The sequence below is a fragment of the Leucoraja erinacea genome, chromosome 6, assembly GCF_028641065.1.
Source record: "Leucoraja erinacea ecotype New England chromosome 6, Leri_hhj_1, whole genome shotgun sequence".
Classification (NCBI taxonomy): Eukaryota; Metazoa; Chordata; class Chondrichthyes; order Rajiformes; family Rajidae; genus Leucoraja; species Leucoraja erinaceus.
In genome coordinates this window covers 52,508,322-52,526,637 of record NC_073382.1, presented here as the reverse complement: position 1 = coordinate 52,526,637, position 18,316 = coordinate 52,508,322, and the positions used below count along the sequence as shown (strand labels likewise).

General features: G+C 44.1%; 1 protein-coding gene across 1 annotated transcript in view; it reads right to left on the bottom strand.

The window, feature by feature from the left end:
* gucy1a2 (guanylate cyclase 1, soluble, alpha 2) overlaps positions 1–18,316 on the bottom strand; it is a 142,603-nt gene that overhangs the window by 15,865 nt on the left and 108,422 nt on the right. Inside the window, exon 6 of the mRNA XM_055637048.1 lies at positions 16,587–16,730. Coding sequence (XP_055493023.1) covers positions 16,587–16,730 — 144 coding nt within the window. The remainder of the gene's footprint in view (positions 1–16,586; positions 16,731–18,316) is intronic.

Below are 18,316 nucleotides of genomic sequence, written 5' to 3'. Positions count from 1 at the left end.
CGACCAACCTGCCCCATCTACACTAGTCCCACCGGCTTGCGTTTGGCCCATATCCCTTTAAACCTATTTTTTACAGGTACCTGTCTAAATGCTTCTTAAACTTTGCAATAGTACATGCCTCAACTACCTCCTCTGGCAGCTTGTTCCATACTCGCACCATCCATTGTGTAAAAAATTTACACCTCAGAGAAGGTGTAAATCGTTGCCCCTTCACCTTAAACCTATGTCCTCTGGTTCTCGATTTCCCTACACTGGGCCAAAGACTCAATGTGTTTACCCTATCTATTCCTCTCATGATTTTGAACACCTCTATACGATCACCCTTCATTCTCCTGCACTCCAAGGAATAAAGTCCTAGCTTGTTCAACCTCTCCCAATAAGAATCCTGGCAACATCCACGTAAATCTTCTCTGCACCCTTTCCAGCTTGACAACGTCTTTCCTATAAACTGAAACACAATACTCTAAATGCGGCCTCATCAATGTGCCGGAAACAATACCGTGAATGATAAAGGCCAATGTGCCAAAAGCAAATTCACCTCTATAATTTTTGGAAAGGTACAAATTATATTTAAAATATAGCTTGTATTTTAACTTTTCAAACACTATCTTTATCAGATTGGCACTGCAGTAGAGTTGCTGCCTTACAGCTATTGCCAGCCTTGTATCATTTTAGGTTTTTAGTGAGAATTAGATTAAGTGGGACCCATTGGGTCCCAGTCACATGGGAGGCCTGGTCCCCCAACACAACCCATTCCCCAAATCATTATTCCACCACTCACCCGTTCCCCCCAACGCAACCGTTCCCCTAATGCAATATTCCACCACTCACCCATAGCCCCTAACTGCGCAGGCGCGGCTCATTTCCTCTCATCCCCAAGCACTCCCTCCCCTCCTCTTCATGTGTGTGGGGGGGGGGGGGGGAGGGGTTGAGGGGTGTGAGGGGGGGGCGGTGTAGGGGGGGGGGGGGGGGGGGGTGGGGGGGAGGGGGGTGGGGTGGGATCAGGGGTGGGCTGGGGGGGGGTGAGTTTTGGGGGGAGAGGGATGGGGTGTGGGGGGGGGGGTTGTGGGGGGAGTGCCAGCGGGTGGGTGTGTGGGCAGGGGGATTGTGGGGGGGGGGGTAGTGGGCTTGGGGAAGAGGGGGTGGTGGGGGGGTGAGGGGGTGAGGGGGTGTGCTGGTTGGGGTGAGGGGGGGGGGAGGAGGAGGAGTTGTGTGGGGGGAGAGCAGTGTGTGTGGGGGGGTGTGAGGGGGTAGTGGCTGGGGAATTGATGGGTGAGAGGGGGGACTCACAGGAGGAGGAGCTGGTCGCTGTTCGTGGCTGGAATTGATGGTGCGATGGGGACTCACAGCGGGCGCTGGTCGCTGTTCGTTCACTTCCGCTGGGATCAGAATCTCCGCTTTCTGTTTGGAGACATCGGCGACATCTCTGACTCCAGGCTGGGCTCTGTCTCCGATGCTGGGCTGGGTCTCCGATGCTGGGCTGGGGCGGGTCTCCGATGCTGGGCTGGGGCGGGTCTCTGACACTTGGCTGTGTCTCCCACGCTGGGTCTCCGGGGCTTGGCTGCTTGGGGCGGGGCTGCTTCAGGTCCCTCCGAAAATTGTGTCCAGTTGGAAACCTCCGCCGGCCATTCTCAGCTCCAGTAAAGACACGATGGCGCAGGAAGGGGTGGACCGTCCCGATGAGTGACGGGGAAGAGACAAATACTCGCGGCGCTGAACGGCAGGAGAAGAGATCGATCTGCGCAAGCGCGGTTTTTAAGATTTGTTAAACCTTTGCGATAGCTTGGTGCAATGGCAGCGTAGGAGAATGGTGAGTGAGCTGGTGAAAAATTGTAGCGCTATCCCAAACCGTTTTTGCGCAAATAGAAAGACAGCACAAACTGGAAGATGAAAAGATCAGAGTTTTAGTTTTGTATAGATTAGGCGACATAGCTCCAGGCATATTAGCCACCATTATTACAACAATCATTATGTTATTGTGTTACTTTTACAAAGTTGTGTGTTCTATTGAGTAAAGTAAATTTTGTTGAGACTTTATACTTTATAAATACAGCGCGGAAACAGGCCCTTTAGCCCACCGAAGCCGCGCCAACAAGCAATCACCCCGTACACTAGCATTGTCCTACTCACTGGGGACAATTTAAAATTTACAGATGACAATTAACCCACAAACCCATACGTCTCAGCAGTATGGGTGAAAACCGGAAAAGGATCGAACCCAGAATATCTGGCGCTGTAAAACAGCGATTCTACCACTGTGCCACAGTTACAGTTAACTCTAATTAATAAGTTCCTTCGTCTTCGTAACCTTCAGAAACTTCCAAAATAATATTTAACATCAAAGAGCAACGGGCAGCACAGTGGCGAATCGGTAGAGTTGCTGCTTCACAGGGCTGTAGATCCGGGTTCAATCATGGCAATGGTGCTGTCTGTGTCGAGTTTCAAATTCTCCCTGTGACCGTGTGGGTTTTCTCCGGGAACTCTGGTTTCCTCCCACACTCCAAAGACGTGCAAGTTTGTAGATCGAATGGCTTCTGTAAATTGTAAATTGTCCGTAGTGTGTAGGGTAATACGAGTGTATGCGTGTGGGGTAACATTGAACTAATGTGCCCAGAATAGGTGATCGATGGTCGGCACAGATTCGGTGGACCGGAAGGCCTGTTTTCATGCTGTATCTCTAAACTAAACCAACACAGTAATAACAGGCGAAAACAGACATGCAATGGGAGGTCTTCAAATTTCAATGGTGAGCATATGACATTTTAGGTATTGCAGGTCTGATTAAGCACCAGCAGGTCTAATGCTTAGAAATCCTTAGTAGATTCAAATTTAATAAGGCAGACATTTGTGTTTGGTCATGCTGCAAAGTACTGCAGCTGCCTTACATAGCTCAGTCCAATATTTAGGTGTCCCGAAAACTGAAGACAAATAGATTTTGATATAACTAGCCAGAGATTTCAACTGGATTGTTCTAATGGATTTGCACCGCACATTCGTTGAGTGTCAATGATTGTTTGTGATTGTTTATCTGCACAAAACCCTTTCTCATAAAGAACTGTTGAGTTGCAGTTCTCCCAAAACACTGCAGCACCACTGTTACCTTGGCAACATTTCCAATATTAGCCAGGAAAGCTGAAATAGTTTTGTAGTTCCAATTATTTTAACCTCTGTGGATAAAAACACATTCTTTTTCTACTTGAAAGAGCAAAACCGAGTCCTTGTAAACGGAGACGTGGATAATACTGAACAAGTGGGATAAAAGGAGCTGGCTAATTCAAGTACATTAGAAAGGTTAGCATATGGTATTTTATCTGTACTGAGTACTCTCACGGATGTATCAATCAGATGGTCTTCCCATCACTTCAGATGGAGAAGAGTCACCATTCAAAGGGGCGAGTAGGGCTGAAGCCACGCAGGGGATATTGGAACCAGCGATCGGGTAAATGACCAGGAGGAGTTGGAGGTTAAAGGGAGATCCCAGGGTTTGTTGGGTTGATTACATTGTCGTGAAGTAGATTGTTCGGTGCGGGATAATTAGAGGGCTGTTGGGCCTCCAAATGGAGAATCGGGGCCTTAACCAATCAAAGGGTAAGTGGGGGGTTTTTGTAGGTGAAGGTGGTCAGAGACCTTTAGGGAATATGATACTTGAATTAATGGACGAGGATGAGTTGATTGGAGGATATTGGGGGAAATTGAGATTAGAAATTGGCAGTGTCATGAAGTCTAATTTCTAAATTGCAGCATATTCATTTTAATAAATCTCTTAAATAATTCATACAACAATAGTCATTGTGTTCATTTGGCAGGAAATTAATTACTTGTAGTGGCATATATGAATTCAAGACATTTTTTTCAACCTTGAATCAATGTAGATAGAAACACTCAAAATGTGGACGTCAATTAGCATCAGAAAAATGTAGATTATGAAGGAAGCTCATTGTGCTCAGACCAATGAAAGGAAAAGGCATGGAGGCACAGGGGTAGAGTTGTTGCCTTACAGCACCAGAGACCAGGGTTCAAACCTGACTACGTGTGCTGTCTGAATGAAGTTTGCAAGTGTGACAGCATGGGCTTTCTCCCACATTCCAAAAAAGTGCATGTTTGTACATTAATTGGTTTCTGCAAATTGTCCCTAGTGTGTAGGATGGAACTAGTATACAGGTGATCATTGGTTGGCATGGACTCAGTGGGCTGCAGGGCCTATTTCCATGCTGTATCTCTAAACTAAACAAAAATTGATAACCACAATTTGTCAAGACCCTTCAAACAAGTCCTCACTCATTTTTTTCTAAATGTTTAGATGCTACAAACCCACATATTCTAGGTAACAGCCATCTCTGAACAGCTTCCCTCATTTAAAATCCATTCTTAAATATGTAGATCTATACTGTACAGAGCAGCGCACACTTGATGTCACCAATGCCTTGTGTAACTGTTTGCCTAACCTGCATTCAACTTGCTTGGCAACACGGACTCAGTGGGCAAAAGGACTCGTTTTTGAGCTGTATCTCTCTGTGATTCTAATATAAGTCAGTGCTTTTTTGGAAATAAAAATTATCATTAGTACACCTTACAATGGCAATGACTTTTGGACAGGGTTGAGAAAATTGTGACATAATTAGTCTAAATCACTGCAGAATTAAGTCAGCAAAAATATTTTATCCCACACCTGCTAAATGCTCTCTTCCATTAATTCAGCTCATTGCAAGGTTATTAAAATTATTGCACGTTATATTTATTTTGAAAGAAATACAAGCAGATAATGATTTACTCATTGCAGTCAGCTGCTTCATTCCAAAGTGGGTAAACACATTTGCTGGACTTTAATTACCAGTTTAGTAAAAAACTGAATCGCAGGCAACATCCTCCTCTTCTCTAATGAGGCAATATTCTCTAATGAGGCTACTACAGCTAAAAATTAGCACATTATTTAGGGACTCAGCAAAAATACTATTTTCTTTATTCTTGAGAGATACTTTATGAAGGTGGAAGTGAATATCACCAATTCATGTAAAAACTACTTTTTACTTCAATCATTTTATATTTTCAAAACCAGTGTGTGATGTTCACCCATGTATTAGCTATTTGTCATTTCTATTTTCATATCATGATGACTCAGATTCAAAAGCTGTCTGCTTATCTGAAGATTCTCTTTAAGACTGTAAAACTTCAATGTGACACTATGAAGAATCAAAGGCGTCCATTTCTGCAGTACATTATTACGGCACAACTCAGGTAATTCAGGGTTGATTCATTTTGAATTCCCAATCCAGCCAACATTCCAGACCCTACCAGTCTCACTATAAAGGTGAAAATATGTTATCACCTTGCAATCGTATAAGAGTTTAGGGCAGCACAGTGGCACAGGAGAGGAGCTGCTGCCACACAGATTCAGAGACCCAAGTTCAATCCTGACCTCGGAACCACACACAAGGTGCTTCCTGGGCAGTTTGTACATTCTCCCTTTGACTGCGTGGGTTTCCTCTGGGTGCTCCGGTTTCCTCCCACATCCTCACACAAAGATGAGAATATGTAGAATTGGGGATACTTTAGGACTAAGTTTAAGTATTCTGAGCTAAGTTTCAATTTCTTTATTTTGACATCATTAAGTTAAGTTTAATTATCCTTGCTGTGACATTGTTTTTCCTGGAAAACGTGTGATGTTTACGTGGTTTAATGCTCTTGAAATTGGCTAAGATGTATTATGCTATGTATGATTGTAATTGGGTAGAAAGATTGTCCCCACCTATATAACCATGTAGTTATTGGTCTAGAATCACCACCCTTTGTAAGTTACCTCCCACTGCATCAACCATATATATATATATATATATGCTAATTCCTTTATTTGAGCATGTGTGTTTCTCTGTGATCCACTGGGAACGTTTCCCAGGGCAGTACAGAGAAACCTAGTCACCATGGTGAAATAAAGGATGATTTAAAGTATTCTAGTCGGTGTTTTAACTGAACGGACTAAGGGATATAAACACAGGAATTATCAAAGACGTGCGTGTTTGTAGGTTGATTGGCCTCTTTAAATTGTCCCAAGTGTGTAATTGGATAACTAGTGCGAACAGTCATCATTGTAAATTACTAGAGTGTGTAGGGAGAGCATGCAAACGTGGGTTAACATGGAACTAGTGTGAATGAGTGATCAACGGTTGGTGTGGACTCGATGGGCTGAAGGGTCTGTTTCCATGCGATATTTCTAAACTAAAGAGTTGTAAAAACTGTATTTCTTTGAATAGTCCATTTAATTTTAAATTTAGTAGTTTACTTTAAGTTAAACTACTGTTGCCTCCAAATAAGCTCCTTCTATTAAAAGCAAGAGTAAGTGAGTCAGCATCAAGATCATGATGTGTAGGAAGGAACTGCAGATGCTGGTTTAAACTGAAGATAGACACAAAAAGCTAGAATAACTCAGTGGGTCAGGCAGCATCTCTGGAGAGAAGGAATGGGTGATGTTTCTGGTCGGGACCCTCCTTCTGATTGATCAGCCTGAAGAAGGGTCTCGACTAGGGTTGCCAATTTTCTCACTCCCAAATAAGGAACAAAAGGTCAAAATAAGGGACAAATTCCCGACTACAATTCATTGACCGACTCAGCCGTGGCTGGGTTAATGATGAATTGGCCCGGGTGCTGGACTGCACAAAGCCCAGCCGGCGGGCCAGCTGAGGAGTTTTGGCCCGGGCGCCACATCGTGTGCAAAGTCCGGCACCCCATCCAACTCATGAACTGATGATCGGCCATGAGATGGAGTGGTGGTGGTGTCAGCAGTAAGCGAAGGTCTGAATGTCGGACAGCTGGCCGGGCTGCCGACCGACGGGGTCAGGGGTGAGGTTCTTTAGTAACTTGTCAGTTTCTTTGTTGAACTAAACTAAGGCGCATGTTCCAATCAAAAGCGCTTGAACAATTGCTGCTGCTGCACTCCATGGGCTGCACTACATCGGGATGTGAGGCGGGGCCAGATACGGCGCTCCGACCCGACAGTCCCCTCGACCAGAGTAGTAGCAGGCAAATATAGGACAAGGGCAGACCTGTACGGGACAAACCAATTTCGCCCAATATACAGGATGTCCCAGCTAATACGGGATAGTTGGCAACCCTAGTCTCGACCCGAAACGTCACCCATACCTTCTCTCCCGTGATGCTGCCTGTCCCGCTGAATTACTCCAGCTTTTTGTGTCTATCAAGATCATGATATTCGTTGAAGTCTGTATATTTTGTGGCTGTGCGTTGACTCGTCTGGTCACTTTGCCTGCTGTTGAGTTTGACATTTAGTTTAATTCGGACATAAAGCAGTACAGCACAAGACCAGGCCCTTCGACCCATCATGTCTGTGCTGACCATGCCAGCCTCATTAATCCCATGTTTCTGCACATGGTCTGCACCCTGCTGTTCCCTGCCTCTTCATGTGTCTGCCCAAATGGCTCTGAAATGTTGCTGTCGTACATGCTTCTGCCACCACCCCAAATCACATATAAAAACCATCGATTCAATGGAGTGTCCATGTAATCTGTGTATCTATTTCACCTCAAATGTAACTACCCATAAACTCAAAATCATCCAGTTACTCCAGCAATATTCTGTGCCTCATATAAATAGAAACAACAATTTGCATTTATATTCGCCACCTTTAATCTTGCAAAGACGTCAAGAGCACTTCAAAGGTTTATTAACAAAGTCTGTCGTTGAGTCATGCAAGCCAATAACAGGATGATTTAGTGTTAGGTCAATTGTATTTTGCAAAGATTTTGAAATGTTTGCTTGGGTGAAGGAGCCAAAAATAGTGGAAGCAGAGGCAGTGGCTGAAGAAATTCAAACCACCCATCCATGGACCCAATCTTGCTTGCAGACCCCACTTCCAGATCTGATTTTGCGTGCAGTGCCCTCCTCCCTCCTTTTTTGTCCCCACATCCCCAGACCCGGCTTGAACATGAACGCAGTGCCACAAAAAGTTAAATGACCACTCACTTATGGTAAAGGTAGATTAAATCCCATCATCTCTGGTGATACCTTCTGCAGCACAGTCTCACTCCCTGTCCCAAGCAATTCCACCATCACTCGCTTCCATTACCAGCACCTGACAGGCAATTTACAGCAGCCAATTACCCTACAAACCCGCACGTGTTAGGAGAGAACTGGAGCACCCTGAAGAAACCAATATAGTGACAGAAAAAATGTGCAAACTCCACACAGAGAGCAGCTGAGGTCAGAATCGGACCCAGGCCTCTGGCGCTGTGGGGCAGCAGCTCTACCAGCTGTGCCACTGTGTTGAGTCAGAATTACCTCGATGTCTGCACTCAGAGTGTTCCCATTAATTGCATTCCTCCACTTAACTCCCAAACCCTGTGTTCTCTTACATGCCCATCAACCTGTTCCTAATATTCCTACCACCCACCTCCAATAGAGGCAATTTACAGTAACTAATCAACTAATCAATAGGTGACGTTTCGGGTTGGGACCCTTCGTCAAACTGATTATAGGGGGGTTGGGGTGGGTAGAAAGTTGGAAGTGAGGAGGGGCTGGACAAAGCACAACAGGTAATGGAGGAATACAGGCGAGAGGGGGAATTTAATAGGCAGATGGTTGGACAAAGGCCAGAAATCAAAAAAAGGAGCAAGCAAAAGGATTGAAGAGGTGCAAATTGTGAAGCCAGAGTAAGGAAGTGTGGGGGAGGAGAAATAGATACAAATCCTGGTGGAATACAGAGGCGGAGGGGGGGGGGAAGAGGAGAAGAAAGGAGGGTGTGGAATAGAAAGGGGAGGGGAAGCTGGGTTGTTAGAGGTTACCTAAAATTGGAGAATTCAATGTATGGATTACATATTAGGTTATTAATGTAGCTCCTTTCCACCTCAAAAAAATATCGCAAAGGATTTCAGCAAGAGTATATTGTATTTGGAAGATACACACAAAGTGCTGGAGTATCTCAGCGGATCAGGCAACATCTCTGGAGAAAAAGGATGGGTGAAGTTTCGGGTCGGAACCCTTCCTAAGACTAGGCTTCGGAAATCAGCAAAGAGAGCTGTATGCTGAAAAAAATGCTTTCTGAAGAAAGTTTCCGACCCATCCTTTTTCTCCAGAGATGCTGCCTGACCCACCAAGTTACTTCAGCACTTTGCGTCTTCTTCGGTATCAACGAGCATTTGCAGTTCCTTCCTACATTTATTGTATTTGGGGTTCTCATGAGAAAAATAATACGTCACCAGGCACATTCAATATCTTCCATCAAGCATATTGTTGGATATTCTCTATTAATTGATCTTGAATATTTTGGCTCAGCATGGGTGCTGGAAATTCCACCGCGGAACCTCATTAATCACTTCAGAGTGCAGTCAACATCACAAATTTAGAACAAATGTGACATGCAATTACTTTCACTTCTGCAGGCTATTCTTCAGTTTGATGTTATTTGGTGGCAGACAGTTTAATTAAAACTTTTCCAAAACCACACAGCATTCACCAACAGGAACAAAATTGCCCACTGTTGCATCTCTTCCGTCAGGAACCTGTGTGTCATTCATCACATACATCTCGAAAGGCACGATCAAAACGGCAACAGCAATAAACAGTCCACTTACATGACAGTTCCATTGGCAAAATGAGGGAAAATAACAAGGTCAACACAGTTTACAGGGAATGAAAATTGAATCCGTTTCCGCGATCTCATTGCCCATTCCAGCTGTGTTGTGTACACTGGGGAACATTGAATGGTGTTGAATCATGTATTAATTATTGCAAGCAATGATTAGTGTAAAAGTAAACCATTCATCCCCATATTAAGAAAAATCGTTTCTGTAGCTTCCATTACTAAATAACATCGATCTTAAAGTAATAGGAAACAAAATGTGGGGAATACAGTAATAGGAAACAAAATGCTCACTGTGGGGAAAAATAGAAAATGCTGGAGTTTTCAAGCACCTTCATTGTCTGCACATCAAAAGGGAACAATAAAAGCAAATAAAAAAACACTCCAAATGCTGGAAGTCCAAATTAAAAACTGGAAAATGTGAGAAATATTGGGCAGCTCAGAATCTAAATTGTGTTAAAAAGGCCATTGATCTGGAATGTTAACTCTTTCTCATATTTGACCTGCTGTGTATTTGCAGCACTTGTTTTTTAATAATATACTAGACCAGGTGGGACCCGTTGGATCCCGTCCCCTCAATATGTGGTTGCGGGGGCGAGTGGCGGCCTGTGGCATCACACACACACACTAACCACCCCCACCCCACACACCTTACCTTGATATTATATTAATATTATTAATTTGCTCCTTTTCCCCATCCCCCACCCTATCCACTCACGCATAGCCCCCAACTGCGCAGCAGAGGGAGAGGGATGGGTTAGAGAGGGAGGGGAGGGGTAGAGAGGGAGAGGATGAGGGGGTTAGAGAGGGAGGGGAGGGGGAGGGGGTAGAAATTGAGGGGTGGGGGGCGCGGCTTTACTAGGAAGGCTGGTCCCCTAATGCAATACTCCACCAATCACGCATAGGTCCCAATCAAAGATCGTTGCTCTAGTAACTATGGTCCCAATACTCATCACTCCCGAGAGAGGGAGGGAGGGGGGTAAAGAGGGAGGGGGGGGCAGAGAGGGATGGGTGCAGAGAGGGAAGGTGGGGGGGGGCAGAGAGGGAGGTGGGGGACAGAGTGGGGAAGAGAGGGAGGGGGTAGAGCATGAGGGGGCTAGAGGGGGAGTGGGTAGAACAGGAGGGGGTAGAGAGAGGGAGAGGGGAAGGGGTAGAGAGGGATGGGAAGGGGGTACAGAGGTAGGGGGTGTAGAGAGGGAGGGGGATAGATAGGTAGGGAGTAGATGGGAAAAGGGGGTAGAGAGGTAGGACAGCTTGTTCTATTTGATCTTATTTGATTGTGCACGCAAGGTTGATTGCATTTGTGGAAACATGTGAAGGTTGTAATCTCCCACCCCTGTCCCATTGTGATGTCATATGTAAATGAGATCCATTGTGATTGGATCTGTGACATCATCCACGGAAAGTGTTGCAAGACTCCCACTGAAAAGCAGTTAATTTTTTGAAATAAACGATTCAAACTTAAAAAACTTTGGAAATATAGGTTGGAATGCGACGGGAAGACATTTATCCCATCGAGGGAAAAAATGTGAGTAGCATGTGTGAAAATGGGACGGCTGTGGCCAAGCATTTTGGAAGAAGATACAAATTCAGGAGATTAAAAGAAAGCCTACACTACCCTGCATACACACAGAAATTTCGAATGTTGAGAACAAAGGGAAGGGTTTTAGTATAAGGGTTACTAGACCAAGGGGACCCGTTGGATCCTGTCCCCTCAATGCGCGGTTGCGGAGGAGGGCAGCCTGCGGTGTCACACACACTAACCACCCCCCCCTCACACACACACTAACACACTAACCCCCCCTGATATATTAATATTAAACATTTGCTCCTTATACCCCATCCCCCGCCCTATCCACTCACGCATAGCCTCCACCTGCATAGCCTCCACCTCCACCTGCACAGAGGGAGAGGGAGGGGGTAGAAGAGAGAGAGAGCGCAGAGAGAGAGAGGGCATGAGATATAGGGGGGGAGAGAGAGGGGGCAGAGAGAGAGGGCAGAGAGGTGGATACAGATGAGTGGTACAGTGGTGCAGACAGTAGAGCAGCTGCCTTGCAGCGCCAGAGATCCAGGTTCGATCCTGACCTCGGGTACTGTACGGGTGGAGTTAGAGCAAGAGTGGGTCATGTGGCGTATGGCGCTCCCGCCTCCATTTCCTGTCATCCTGATCAAACCTCCATATTCACTTTATTTTCCTATCCTATCTTCAGATCTATTGAATCCCCTAAAAATCTCATTTACAGTCCTCTGAGGTTGAGAATTCTGAATGCTCATTGTGTCCCAAGCGAAGTACCTTCTTATCTCAGTTCTCGTTGTTTGACTCTTTATCAATCCCAATCAATCAATCAATCAATCAATCAACCTTTATTGTCATCTTGCAAGCAACAGTTGTACAGTGCAAAATGAAAAGACCTTTCCCAGGGAATACCGGAGCATCGCACATGAAATTTAAAACATTTCACACATAATAACACTAAAAACAATCCAGTCCCTGATGGAACAGTATAAATAGTTAAAAGCAGGTAAAACACAACGTTAAAATACAGTAAAACCAATCATAAAAATGTCCGGGGCAGCTGATTTGAGTGGCCAGTGCCAGTTATTAAAGTGTCCATGCCAAGCCGCAGAATCAGGTGACTGTGAGTACAGAGTGACTGTTTAGCAGCCTCACAGCCTGTGGCAGGAATCTGTTTAGCTGTTTATCCTGAAGCAATGACCTGGACCATGTTAACTATTCAGATGGTTTTACATGTGTTGATGATGCTTGTCAATTTTCTAAACTCCACTTCATATAGACCAGTTCTCTCATCGCAGAATCAATCTAGTGAACAACTTTTGTGCTCCCTCCAAAGCAAATGTGTCCTGCCTCAAAGGGACACCAAAGGTAGACATTGAAGTCCAGGTATGGCCTGTCCAAAGCCATCTGACATGGAATGTAATGTCACTCTCCCCCTCTGTTATCAGTCTTCTGAACAATCCTTCCATCAGCTGTAGTACTATCCGATTCACCTCTACCCCCTTGCGGATGTTGTCTATGGAAACTGGTGCGCTACATTGAGAACTATGTTTGGCACTCTGAATCTTCCCCTTTGCACTACCTCGGCCTTTGCTTTTGGCACTTTGGCCTTCATCAGTCAGAGTATTGTATAGTAGTTAGGCAGTCATGTTGCAGTTATATAAAATGTTGGTGTGGCCACATTTAGAGTATCATGTTCAGTTTTGGGCACTATGTTATAGGAAAGATGTTGTCAAGCTGGAAAGGGTGCAGAGAAGATTTAAAAGGATGGTACACAACAATGCTGGAGAAACTCAGCGGGTGCAACAGCATCTATGGAGCGAAGGAAATAGGCGACGTTTCGGGCCGAAACATTGCCTATTTCCTTCGTTCCATAGATGCTGTTGCACCCGCTGAGTTTCTCCAGCATTTTTGTGTACCTTCGATTTTCCAGCATCTGCAGTTCCTTCTTAAAGATTTAAAAGGATGTTGCCAGGACTCAAGGGCCTGAGATATAGGAAGAGATTGAGCAGGCTATACCTTGAAGTGCACGAGGATGAGGGGTGATCTTACAGAGGTGTACAATATCATGAGAAGAATAGATTGGGTAAACGCAGAGTCTCTTGCCCAGAGTAGGAGAATCAAGAACCAGAGGATATGGGTTTAAAGTGAGGAGGGATAATTTTAATATGAACCTGAGGGGTGACGTGGTGTTATTCCACTTTAAACAGTTTTCTTCTGATCTTTCCATGACATTCCCAACATAATTCACTCACTGTAAACAAATGCAGCTATTATCTGTCACCATCTGATTGATACTCTAAAGTTTATCTTGTAGCTGGGTTTCCAGTACAAATATATGCCGATATGACACAGATTACCTGCCATGATTTGTCTTACTATGTTTGGCACTCTGAATCTTCCCCTTTGCACTACCTCGGCCTTTGCTTTTGGCACTTTGGCCCTCATCAGTCAGAGTATTGAGTATAGTAGTTAGTAAGTCATGTTGCAGTTATATAAAATGTTGGTGTGGCCACATTTAGAGTATCATGTTCAGTTTTGGGCACTATGTTACAGGAAAGATGTTGTCAAGCTGGAAAGGGTGCAGAGAAGATTTAAAAGGATGGTACACAAAAAGGATGGTACACAATCTTCCAGCGTTCATCCCCCCCACCCTGGCTACAATCAGTCTGAAGAATGGTCCCAAATCAAAACGTCACCATGTTCTCGAGAGATATTGTCTGACCTGCTGAGTTACTCCAGCACTTTGTTTCTTTACTTGTAAACCAGCATTTGCAGTTCCTTGTTTCTGTTGATGTCGCTTCTTCCCTGAGTGACCCTACAGGGTTACCAGTTGTCCAATTGTAACCATTCAACCATTTTCTCCTTTTTGACCTTTTACTGATATTTCTTCTCTTCAAAAAGAAACCATTCCATTTCAATCCAAATATTACCCTTTAACTTCAGCTTTGATGCATTTTCTGATTTTTTTTTAACTTGCCATTTCTCCAAACTTGACAGCAGTGTCAAATCTCCTGAGTGCAGTAAGGTCAATATAAAAGGTGAAAAACCAGCTTTGTAAAGATTCCAAGAAAATGTTTTTTTAATCTCACAGTGGGGCAAACAGCAACTCATTCTGCTGAAGCACTAGCCGTATGTTTCTCATCTCTTGTTGCTGGAAAATTGAGATTAATAACAATAGATATCTCTTGTGCAGAACTCTACCTTTGCAGAACTCTGATATATCACGACCTTTGACATTAAACTTATTTTATTGACCATTGGAAACATTTCTTAAAGAGTCACAGCTTCTGCATTTTTCACTTGATTTAGTTCCAAGTATATAACTCCCTGAAAATGGCAACACAAGTAGATATTGTGGTAAAGAAGGCATATGATATTCTTGCCTTTATTGGTTGGGGCAATGAGTATAAGAGTCAAGACGTCATGATGCAGCTTTATATGACATTGGTTAGGCTGCATTTGAAGTATTGTATGCAATTCTGGTCACCCCATTCCAGGAAAGGTATGGAGATTTTGGAAAGGATGTAGAGGAGGTTTACTGGAATGATGCCTGGATTAGGTATTAGCTACAAAGAGAGTTTGGACAGACTTGGATTGTTCTCTCTGAAATGCCAGAGGTTGAGGGGAGACCTAATAGAGGTATATTCAATTATGAGGGGCATATATAGGGTGACAGTCAGATCTTATTTCCAAGAGTGGAAATATCAAATACTAGAAGATATAGCTTTAAGGTGAGAGGGAAGTTTAAAAGGAGATGCACGGAGAAAGTTTTTTTTACACAGAGGATGGTGAGTTCTTGAAACATGCGGCTGCGGGTGGTGGTGGAGACGGATGTATTTAAGAGATTTTTGGATAGGCGTATGGTTATGCAGGACATGGAGGGATATGGATTATGTGTAGGCAGATAACAGTTGGTCTTGCCATCATGTTCATTGTCGGCCAAATGAACATTGAACATGATGGCAAGACCAACTGTTATCTGCCTACACATAATCCATATCCCTCTATATCCTGCATAATCATACGCATATCCAAAAGTCATTGTCGGCCAAAGGGCTGTGCTGTGCTGTTCTATGTTTTTATGTTCGATGTTATATATATTTCTGTTAAATGCCAGGCAACTCTGTGCCACAAATATTATGTACATCTTATTAGCCTATATCCGAGTGTTACAGCATGCAAACAGGCCTTTCGGCCCACTGGGTTCATACCGACCATTGATCACCTGTTCACACTAGCTATTCCACTATATACGAGGAGCAACTTACAGAGGCCAATTAACCTACAAACTTGCACATCTTTGGGATATGGGAGGTGACCAGACACAGGGAGAACGTGCAAACTCCACAGAGACAGCACCCGAGGTGAGGATTGGCGCTGTGAGGCAGCAGCTTCAGCGCTGAGCCACTGGGTTGTTATTGCTGCTTACAGAGAGTTGAGGAGTTGTGAATGAACTGAACATTGTGGCATCACTTCCAATGATCCCCATTATTGACACGATGAGAGGGTAATGATGACGATGATCTGTGTCTAGGACACTGCCTGAAAGAACTGCAAAAATGTGTTAGAGTTGGGATGATCAATTTTCAAAAACCATAACCTTCATTTCTTGTGGAATGTATGAGTTTAATTGTTGGAGTATTTTTTTCTTTGGGTGTGCCCTTACTTCAGTTTTACCAAGTAGCATTGATGCCTACGTTAAATGCCGCTTTGATGTCCAGGGCAATCTCTCTCACCCCGCCCTAAGATTAGCTTCTTTTAACGCAAATTGTGCCAAGGGTATCTTATTCTTATAACCACCTTATTTTATTCAGTGTTCCCTTAAAAACTATTAAATACTTTCATAGAATAGAGAAAAAGCTATAGTGTATAGACCCTTTTAGTTTAGTTTAGAGATACAGAGTAGAAACAGTCCCTTCAGCCCATACCCCAGTTCTATCCAACACACAAGGGACAAATCATAGAAGTCAATTAACCTACAAACCTGCACTTGTTTGGAATGTGGGAGAAAACCAGAGCACCTGGAGAAAACCTATGGGAGAATGTACAAACTGGGAGAATGTACAAATCCCACACCGCCATTGGTTCAATGGTGCTGTATTTGTCACAAATGCTACTACAGAATAAAATTCTTTAGCATATATTACACATGCTGGCGTTGCCATTTCTTGCGCCATTATACAAAGTCCAGCCGGCGCGCACACCCGATATACTGGAGCAGTTCCCACGAACCGACAGCAACAGGATCAAACCCAGGTCTCTGGAGCTGTAGGGCAGCAATTCAACTGCTGCACCACTGTGCCACCCCTAAAAATAGTTCTTATAGAAATGTTAAACAAAGCACAGATGTACCATCAATGTTGATTGAGCTCAGTTATTTATGCCATTTCTCAAATAAGTCTGTGAACCACTTTGAGCCAAAATAATTAACAGTTCATCTCAGGGAGTTTAGGAACTATCTCCAGAACCATTACTCACCTGAATGGGCTTTCCATTGGGTGTCTGTACTTCCTCCGACAGTTCTATCATCTTTAATGCCATCAGGGCGATGAGTTTAGCATGATTGTTGCTTTTTCTATGTAATCCTCCAGCCACACAATATGCATCACCTATTGTTTCAACCTGCCAACATTCAAATAGGAAAAGGCAATGAGATGTTGCTATGTTTACCCAGTGCTTTTTCTGACATGATCCTCTGCACATCTCATTCAAGCAAGACCAATCTCCCGGTCTGAAGTAAATGATAGAATTACAAATGTGCCAGACAAGTCAAGTCAAGTCAGATTTATTCGTCACATACACATACGAGATGTGCAGTGAAATGAAAAGTGGCAATGCTCGTGGATTGTGCAAAAAAACTACAAAACAGAATGGACCAGAATCACATATTCACATATTACATATTTGTGGGAGGAAAAAATAAAGAAAAAACAGCAATTTTAAAAAGACATCACACAACAGTAAATTGCTACAGTAAAGTTAGTCCCTGGTGAGATAGGAGTTTACAGTCCTAATGGCCTCTGGGAAGAAACTCCTCATCCTCTCCGTTTCCACAGCATGGCAATGGAGGCGTTTGCCTGACCGTAGCAGCTGGAACAGTCTGTTGCTGGTGCGGAAGGGGTCTCCCATAATCTTGTTGGCTCTGGAGTTGCACCTTCTGATGTATAGTTCCTGCAGGGGGTCGAGTGTAGTTCCCATAGTGCGTTCGGCCGAATGTACTACTCTCTGCAGAGCCTTCTTGCCTGGGTAGAGCAGTTCCCAAACCAGATTGTTTGTCCAGCAGTTCCGGACAAGATGCTTTCCACAGCCGCTGAGTAGAAGCACTGGAGGATCCTCAAAGACACTCTGAATTTCCTCAATTGCCTGAGGTGGTAAAGGTGCTGCCTTGCCTTACTCACGAGTGCTGTGGCGTGTGATGTCCATGTCAGATCTTCTGAGATGTGGACTCCCAGGTATTTAAAGCAGCTCACTCTATCCACAGTATTCCCATTTATCTTAAATGGTGTGTACGTCCTCGGATGATGTGGCCTCCTAAAGTCCACGATCAGCTCCTTAGTTTTTTTGATATTCAAGGGGAGGCTGTTGTCCTGACACCAGAGTGCCAGATCAGCCAGCTCCTCCCGGTAGGCCTTCTCATCGTTAACCGAGATCAGGCCCACCACCACAGTGTCATCAGCAAACTTGATTATAGAGTTGGAGCTGAACCTAGCCACACAGTCATGTGTGTACAGGGAGTACAGACAAGTCATCGTCTGATATATTGTGCTGGAAATCAATTCTGCTGTTGCCTCCAGCATCACATGGGTAGCATTTTTGCACATGAAATTATAGAATCATAAAATCATTTCAGCTGGAAAGGATGGCATTTAGCACATCCTGTCTATGGCATAGGAAACCAGTCAGTCTAGTACCTCCAATCATTCCCAATTTCCCATCATGTTTTTTCTCCCAAGCTACTATTAAATTCCCTGTTGCCATCACTCCTTCAGGCAGTGAATTCTTGATCATGACGACTTGCAGTATGAGTACCTTTATTCCTCTTAAAGGAGGGTCTCAACGCACAACGTCGCCTATCCATGTTCTTCAGAGATGCTGCCTGACCCCCTGAGTTACTTCAACACTTAGTGTATTAACCAGCATCCGCAATTCTTTGTTTCTGAAGCACGAAAATGGTTTTCCTCACATCACTTCTGATCTTTTGCCAGTCA